The 8,859-nt window shown below is 47.3% G+C and overlaps 1 protein-coding gene across 1 annotated transcript; it reads left to right on the forward strand.

The window, feature by feature from the left end:
• Nucleotides 1–1,113: 1,113 nt before the first annotated feature.
• LOC309440475 (ral guanine nucleotide dissociation stimulator-like 1) lies at nucleotides 1,114–8,785 on the forward strand (the record flags this gene model as incomplete). Its single annotated transcript, XM_082054163.1, has 13 exons — nucleotides 1,114–1,122; nucleotides 1,505–2,065; nucleotides 2,698–2,808; nucleotides 3,799–4,007; nucleotides 4,850–4,927; nucleotides 5,368–5,552; nucleotides 5,812–5,936; nucleotides 6,587–6,802; nucleotides 7,032–7,135; nucleotides 7,286–7,370; nucleotides 7,765–7,851; nucleotides 8,152–8,308; nucleotides 8,727–8,785. The coding sequence occupies 13 exons, from the start codon at nucleotides 1,114–1,116 to the stop codon at nucleotides 8,783–8,785; spliced, it is 1,986 nt and encodes a 661-aa protein (XP_081910289.1).
• Between the last annotated feature and the right edge of the window lie 74 nt (nucleotides 8,786–8,859).

Below are 8,859 nucleotides of genomic sequence, written 5' to 3' on the forward strand. Positions count from 1 at the left end.
AACAGAGATTGGTACAGAAATCAGTGTTTGGTATGAAGAAATAAGGCAAAAAGACAATGGATTACAATTACCAACAGTAGGGAAAAGCCTTTTTATAGATCTTATGGAAAAGATAGCCCGGGAATTAAATGTCACCTGGTGCTGGATATGTGGTGGGTCTCAAATGACTGAACACGTTGGACGAACCCCTTGTAAGTTAGTGTTGCGGGCAAATTCATCAAATACCTCTATTCCTCCCACTTGGTGGCCAGGTCCACCTCATGGATATTGGTGGAATAAAATGGGGTTCATGATAGTATGTGCATTTCTGGGTTTACTGTTTGTGCCATGTATGATCCCGTGCTTTATTCGGTTAATGCATTCAGTAGTCCAAGGCGTGCAAATCTCAGCCATGCCTATAGATCCTGAAATGTCAACAAAAGGAACAGGGTATAAATTAATGATTGTAAAAGATAACACCAAACTGGACCTGCCGCCGCTAGGCAGGTGCTGGCCAACTTTGAAACCAAAGCACGAATCAATGGGATAAAAAGAAAAAGGGGGAATAACTGAGTCACCATCCCTGGAGGGGTTTGAAAGGCACGGAGATGAGGGTCTGAGGGACACGGGGCAGGGCCAGGGGTGGGTTAACAGTTGCACTCTATGATCTCTGCCAACCAAAATGATTCTATGATTGTCACAGGGGCACCCCCAGGGTAGTTTAAGGGACAACAGGGTCCAAAACAACTTGTATTAAACTGGTGAGAAACAGGGTTTTAGCACTCCGAAAGTGACTTAAATACAGGTTCGGATATCAGTTGAGGAAAATTATTAAGGGGCAGCAACTAATACAACAGGCGGTCCACAGAGTGTGTGCACATGGCTTCATCACCCAAAACAAAGCCGGAGCCGTTTCTGAGTCTGGGAGGAGCACACACTGGCCTGAACACGGTGTGGGGTTATTTTAAAGGGATACACGTACTCGTAGTGAGTACAGAAAGTGTACACTCGCGATTGTGCGAGGGTAAATTTATAATACACTCGCAATCCTGCAAGGAGAAATACACGTGCAAATGTGCATGGAAAGTCACACGTGCTTATGTGGAAGCTCGGGAGGAAAATACACCCGCGATTATGCGAGGAGTAACTTTACACTGTGGGTGCCCCTGGAGCCTCCAAACATCCCCCACACTGGCTGCGGGCGCCCAGCGGCTCCTGGCATCTCCATGCTCCCTTCTCCTGACGGCCCTGGCCAGGGGCTCTGGGGCCAAACAAAAGCAGCTGTTGGCCTCAAACAGCAGAGGGAGAGGGAGATGTGTCTACTCCTTCCATACTGAAGGAGAGGGGGGAGAGGGAGGTTTATATCGTGCCACAAGAATCCTATCGTACAGTCTATTTTTTGCATTGTAATAGTGCCTAAAGTTCAGGGTTCATGTGATCTTGTCCTGGAACTTTTGCAAGGACATTAAAAGTAAACGTGTTGCTATCTGCAATTCAAAACTGCCTTTCCATTGTTTTCTAACAGGCTTGGAAGTTCCCCTTCCGGAACCTGTGTGTTTGGAGATGTTGGAGGAGACCAAGGAGGAGCACACCCAGGAGGAAGAGACATGAGGAAGATGTGGAGTCTCTGCAGAGCCTTGAAGAGACTCTGCCCGAGCCAACCAAGGAAGATGTGGAGACTCCAGAACACATTGAGGAGACTCCAGGGCACGTTGAGGAGAGTCCAGAGCTCGTTGGGAAAAGTCAAGAGCACACTGAGGAGACTGTAAGCAAGACAAGAGAGGAAGATGTGGAGCCTCCAGAGTACAATGACGAGACCACAAGCAAGATAAGAGAGGAAGACACAGAGAGTCAAGAGCGCATTGAGAACACTCCAAGCAAGATAACAGAGGAAGAGATGGAGACTCCAGAGTGCATTGAGAACAGCCTAAGCAATGTAATAGAGGAAGACACCGAGACTGCAAAGTGCGTAGAGGAGACTCCAAGCGAGCCAGCTGAAGAAAACATGGAGACTCCACAGAGCCTGGAAGAGAATGTGAGGAACCAACCTGGGGAAGATGTGGAGGTTCCACAGAGCGTTCAAGAGGCAAGTCACTGGTGTACAGACAGTTCTATATGACATAGGGGATATTTTAGAGATAAAGGAGGTAAAAACAAACAGGAAAGCAACCCCCAAAAAAACCCAAATCCTGGCTTCCCCAAACCAGGATTTGGTTGCACTGCACTCAAATCCTTTCTAATTGAGTTGTTGCTTTGCCTAAGCCTGTGTTAGTTAGTAAAGCCCTGAAACTTTAATTATTCAAGTGGTATGTATGACGAAAAAGCATTACGTGGTTGCAGGGGGACCAGTGTATGTATTTCTAAAGTTAATTGATATGTTTATTTTCAATTCTCTAGTGCTTTGCTCCTCAGCATGTATCAGCATGTTAATACAGCGGCTGTTAGTGCTGGGGTTCAGGAGATCTGGACTCTCTGGTTTAATTCTTACCTCTTTCATTGGCTCGTGCAGTAATTTGTGCACTCAGCTCCTCTCTGCTTTCAGTTAAAAGTCCAAAAATCCCCAGGTAACTAAAGACAACTAAAACGTGGCAACTTAATTAAGCGTTGTTGAGGTGTTGTGAGATCCCGGTGTTGGCATGCTGGTGTGTGCAGCCTGCGCTTGTGCAGGGACTGTGTTCCTTTCTCTCTGACTTGTTTCTCTTGGCCCTTTCCTGGCAGAGCTCAACTGAGGATGGAGCTGAAGACGCACAAGAAGGAGCTGTTGACTGTGACACCCTGAGCAGAGCGCAGGTCCAGCAGACTGACAGTGAAGGAGCAAGATGGCTCGGGGTAAGTGAAGCTGGTGTGGTGGCCAAGTCCCAGCTGATTCAAGTGTCCTCACTTCATTGCAATCAGTGCAGCTGTGGCAGTTTGAGCCAGAGGGTCAGGAGGTGGGTAGAACTTTCCTGTTATGTTGCCATGTTTCTACATTTTCTTCAGGATCAAAGGCAATAACTTGCTTTGGTGTAGTGTCCAGGCAGGTAGTATTTTTGACCTGCGGTACATTTCCCAGCTGATGGTTTTGTGCAAGAGGTGGGGAGAATTTTGAGCATGTCTGTGTCCCACAAAGACACCTCAGAAAACTAGAATTTTCTCCCATTCCAGGGGTGTTGTTCCTCGTACGGAGAAGGAGTTTCCAGGTCTTGGTCATATTCTCAAGGGAAGAGTTCTTAGTGACGCTGCATTTGTAGAGTGATTTGGAGGCTTTTCAGGTGAAAAGCGCTGGCTGGTAAATTATTGGATGTGTCTGAGAGAAATGCAGCTCTAACTGAAAATATCATAGAACCCGTGTTGAAAGGAATACAAGAGTTTTTGTTCATTTTGAGTGAGTTGGGCTTTGTTACCCATTCCTTTAAGTACTGAGAAGCTTGAAATCTTGAAACTTCTTGTCGAGGTACCAGTAAGTGAAGGAACTTAGATCTTTCATGCTTCAGGTAGTCTAATAAACCTTTCTTAAACTTCTTGATGCTAAGAAAGCATCCGGGGTTTTTGAATGGTTGGCCCTGTTATGAGAGAATGGTCAGTTTAAAAGCCAACATGAGAATACAGCTTAAGCCCCTGAAACACTTGCCTGTTTAAATAAGAAATGTCTTTGTTGTCCTCCAGTATTTGCTACAGCATTTGGTATTTGGAGAGCCCAAACTGACAAAATCGTTTAGTAACTAGAGATGGACTATTCCCGTGAAAAGGTGGAATGGAATCTGTGTTTCATTGTGCAGGCTGTGTTGGGGCTCTGGCTTCTGTCTGGTTATGTGCTTTGTCTTTGTTTCCACTTCGTAGGCTGAAGGAGACCAGTTACCTGCAGAACACACTGTCAGCCCGGACGAGACGTGCAAAAGCAGGGCCCTGAAAGCTGGAACTTTGGAAAAGCTGGTGGAGACGCTTCCGATGGCATTTGCAGATAATGATTTTACATACATCAACATCTTCCTCTCCACGTACAGGGCCTTTGCTTCCACCAGCACAGTCCTGGAGCTGCTCCTGGACAGGTAAGAGCCGGGACAGAAGGGAAACTGAGCCACCATTTATTGTACACGACAGGGGGATGTTGACAGGAGTTTCTTCCCCTACTTTTAGTGGACATGGAGTTAATAACCTGATGGACAGAGGTCAAGAATCCTGCCAAATTCAGGATTTCAGCATAAACACAGCATGTGTAAATGCACGCTGCCCACACCCCAACTCTCATAAAAGCTTAAGCGCCAGGTGGGGAAAGTGTGCGTGGTCTGAGCGCTAAGGAACCAAACTGGGACCGACACAAGAAAATCAATACAGCTTTTCCCTTAAAAAAAGACCAGAATATGTGTGGGCTGTAAAGTCACCCCTAGAATAGATTCCTACTTGTTCGGTCTTGCAGTCAGTTCTGGGTTTGCTGGGTTTGTGGTGTTTTCTGAGCAGCCATTAAAATGTTCACACTGAGATGTTCCATGAACTCCTCGTCACCCGTCCGTAAGGAGGTGCGAGGTGTGGTTTGGAAGGAGCTGTTCCAGCTGCCGCCAGGGCTCTCCCCTCAGGGCTCTCGGGGCTCAGTGTCCCCAGCTGAGCTCCCTGTGGCTGTGGCTGCGCCGCTCCTGTCAGAGGCACCACGGGTTGGCCTGGTTTAGTCTGGGTTTGCTTTGCAGTGCACGGAGACATGTGCAAACCCTTCATCTCTGCCTCAGCTTCCCCAGCCACGGTGGAATTGTCCAGCATGAAGCCCCTGTCTTCATGCCAGTTGTATATGAATATGCCAATATGTATATGTTTATGCCAGTTGTATATCGATTTCGCTATTTGGGATTTTGCTTTTGCTCAGTAGAGGTTCCTCTAAACAGCCATCTCATTTTTCCAGATACGGAAACCTGGAGATGTCGGGCTCTGAAGAGCGTGGAAACCAGAATTCGCCCGGATCCAGCACAGCGCTCAGGACGTAAGTTTGGGTTTGCAGCGCCCAGCGAGCCCAGTCAGGGTTTGGTGCTGGAGCGGGACGTGGGCAGCAGAGCTGTTGTTTCCTTTGACAATTCACAGCCTGTTTGCTTCAAGGAGCTTGTGTAAAGGCCGAGTATCAGCTGTCTCATAACACATCCAGTAATAGAATCAGAGAAAATCTTTAATTATTTTGAATGACTGCGCTGGTTTCTCAAGGTGTAATTGAAGCAGCAGCCATTAGTTTCCTATGAAGTATTATCTTAATAATATTTCTTGCATAAAAAGAACAAATTAAATTCTCTTCTCACAGAAGTGTCCATACTCCTTCACGTGGGGGATGAATGTCTCAGTGTTCCTGTAGTTATATTAGGTATAGATCCATAGGATTGCATCAATACCTGCTGCATACAACCCATGTGCTCTCTCTGAATTTGCTCACAGTGCGATCGCGTCCGTTTTACAAGCCTGGCTCGACCAATGTACCGACGATTTCCAAGAGCCGCCCGACTACGCGTGTCTGCGGAAGGTGCTGAGTTATCTGAAGAAGAACATGCCCGGCTCTGACCTGGAGAAGAGGATGCAGAACCTCCTGGAGCAGTTCCAGAAAGAAGAACTGGAGAATGATGGTAAAGTACCTTTCTCTGCTGTCTGGGTCTTCTTCTTCCAGGGCACAAAGCTTCCTGTGCCGTGAGCCAAAAAGTCTCTTTGCCAATTTAGTCTTTTGTTCCTTCTCTTTCACACTAAAATATGCAGCACAGTGAGGCCGTTACACCAGGCAGGTCCCTTTGCATGTTCTGCTATTGTATGTAGTGATTTTTCAAATATCTGCTCTGATTAATTGTTTTCTGTATAAATTCACTGACTCGTGTTTCCCACGCTGGCCAGACGCGTTCCACAGCCTTTCTCCCTGCACCCTGGATGAGGAAGAGGAACTGGAGACCAGCAGTGCAGAAGAATTCTCCTTGTTCCAAGAAGAGCTGGTGGCAGAACAGCTGACGTACATGGACGCGGTATGTCGATCATACGTGTTACCTGAACTGCTTGGGGAAAAAGTTCTGGGCTTCTAATTGTTTGCTTGTCTGTTTGTTTTTTAACTTACATCAATGTCAGTCTGGCGTTCCAGAACCGCTCTGTTGCTGGGACACAGAGCACAGCTCTGCTTGGTTATCCAAACTCGCTTCATTGATTGGGCTTTTCCTTCAGTTCTTCTGAAGGTGTTTCTCTTTTTTTTATGGTGTGAATGTAGACTGTGTAGCCTCTTTTGCAAAGTTTAGTATTTGACCCCTCAGAAATAGCGTATTTTGACTGTATGTTAGGCTACCTCACCTGAAGATGTCTAAGTACTTTTAACTGTAGTGCTCCAATTTGGTTTATCTGTATCAATCTCTTTCAAAAATATCATTATATAGAAATCTTTCCCCTTGATAATGTAAGTGATAGAAAGGTGTCTCTTGTTTTGCCAGGACTGTTTAGCTGACAGTTCTTTTAGGGCATGAGGCCTCAAGAGTTATAGAAAAGTGTATATTTTAAACTCAGAGAAAACCAATATTTCCCTTTTAATACCATATTATCTTCAGATGCAGTTTGTACTGTAAACACGCGTTTCTTCCTGTGGGCAATAGCGATCCAGGCTGACTTGGACACCTCTGTTTCCCTCCAGACACTCTTCAAGAACGTTGTGCCCCACCACTGCCTGGGCTGCATCTGGTCCCGCAGGGACAAGGAAGAGAACAAACAGCTGGCACAGAGCATCAGAGCCACCATCTCGCAGTTCAACGCCGTCACCAACTGCGTGCTCAGCACCGTCCTGGAGAGCAGAGAATTAAAGAGCCAGCAACGAGCGAAGATCTTGGAGAAGTGGATCCGTATCGCCCGTGTAAAGCGTTTATTCACAACTGTTTAACGTTCCTTGTGCGGGTGCCGTGGAGCTGGGAGGGGACAGGGGGGTTGTTGGGGAGTGATATTTTTGATGCTCGGTCTTTGTAGAGCTGCCCGCTTAGCAGGGAGAATGTGCAGCAAGCAGGACACGGGGCAGACAGAAGAGCACTGACTGTTGGTGGTGCTGACGTTTAATGCTCCTGTGTTTCTAACCGCTCCTTTCACAGCAATGTAGGATCCTGAACAACTTTTCGTCTTTGAAGGCCATTGTTTCCGCACTGCAGTCCACCTCTGTTTATCGGCTGAAGAAGACCTGGGCCTGCGTTCCAAAGTAAGGCTGTGCAGTGTGTCACTGGATGTGTTTTGGTGCTTTTATCTTTTATGTGCCCAACCGTTAATGATTCATGAGAAAAAAATAGTACCCTGATCTGATTCAGAGTGCTTACAAACAACTTAAATGATTTAACCTTTTCCTGTACAGGGACATAATGCTGATGTTTGAAGAGCTCTCAGAAATCTTCTCCGACTGTGACAACTTTGCGACGAGCAGGGAGCTGCTGATGAAGGTGGGAATGAGCTTGAGTTGCCAGGCTGGTGATCTCACCCAAAGCCGAGCTCAGCCCTGTTCCTAACCAATGAACTCCCGTATGCGGTGCTGTGGGGAAGACGGGTCTGTAAATCCCGAGCTTTTCTGCTGGGGCGAGAGGTGCCGCACAGCGAGATTTGACGCAGATGAGTTACGAATGAGCACTTTGGCTTTATGCCGCTCTGTACAGACATGAACCGCTGGCTGAGAACCTACGGATGATGTCATGAAAGCATCATTTACAAGAGCACTGTTTGGTGAAGCAGACGAGTTGTATTTTATTTGCTTACACAGGAGTATTCTGACATTCTAATTAGTATTATTTATTATTATTTCTCAGTGAATTAATCCGCCATTGCTCTGACCGTTTGCAGGGAGTCACCCAAGGCACGGTACCTTACCTGGGTACCTTCCTCACAGACCTCGTCATGCTGGACACAGCCCTTCAGGACTATCTCGAGGTAATTTGGGGCAATTTTTGGAATCCTACATATCCTCCCTCCCTTCCAGACACTGTGTCTGGTCGTGTGTCTTCCCCTGGGTTCTAGTGCAGTTCTTAAAAATAGAGGAATCTATTTAAGAAATAGACTCAGGTACACAAGTGCTGTGGTTTATCCTAGAGCTGGAAACAGGTCTTTGCAGAAGCCTTTGCTCAGGGCAGCTCTGGCCTTTCTCTGGTGTCGCTGCTTCATCCTGTTTGTGATGAACTCCAGCCGAGCCCGTGCTCTTCTCCTCTGATCCCTTCTCTGTCCTTCCAACAGGGTGGCCTGATCAACTTTGAGAAGCGGCGAAGGGTGAGTGGGCCGTTGGCTGTTCTGTGGTCGTTAGTTGCTGACGCTCTCTGCTGGAGCGTTCTCTGGGCGAGGCCTGTTGTCTTTGCTCGAGCGGATCCCACAGCCGCTCACGTTACTGCAGATGGTGAGTGTGAGTGTGAGCGCACGACGTGCAGAGCCGGGGAGGATCAGGCTCTGCTGCCATCACAGGCACCTCTAGTTATTTCCCTTGCTTAGTGCCTGAGAACCAGCTCCGTACAGAGCGGGATTCCTCTCTGGGCGCCGCTCTGGCCACGCAGGGCTGAGTGGGAAGGGTGAGCTGCAGAGCTGCATTGTTTGAAACAGCGCTTCTTGAAATAGTCACTTCTTCCACTGAAACCGACCTGCGGGTCCAACTCCGTTTGTCCTGGATCTGTTGCTGCGTGTGGGTAGGATATTAACGAGACTGGCTTTATTTTTCTAATTGGAATTCCTATTTTATTATTTGTTTTCTTAGGAATTTGAAGTAATGGCACAAATTAAGCTCTTGCAGTCCTCATGTAACAGCTCTTGCATGTCAGCAGATGAGAAATTCGTGCAGTGGTTTAGGAGGCAGCGGCATTTAAGTGATGAGGAGAGGTAGGGTCTCAGCCCGGTGGCGAAGCAGCTTTTCTTGCCCGCAGGCAGGTTCAGGTTCTCTCAGCCTTGAGCTCTGCG

The sequence above is a fragment of the Streptopelia decaocto genome (genome assembly GCF_964273445.1).
Source record: "Streptopelia decaocto genome assembly, chromosome: 5".
Taxonomy (NCBI): Eukaryota; Metazoa; Chordata; class Aves; order Columbiformes; family Columbidae; genus Streptopelia; species Streptopelia decaocto.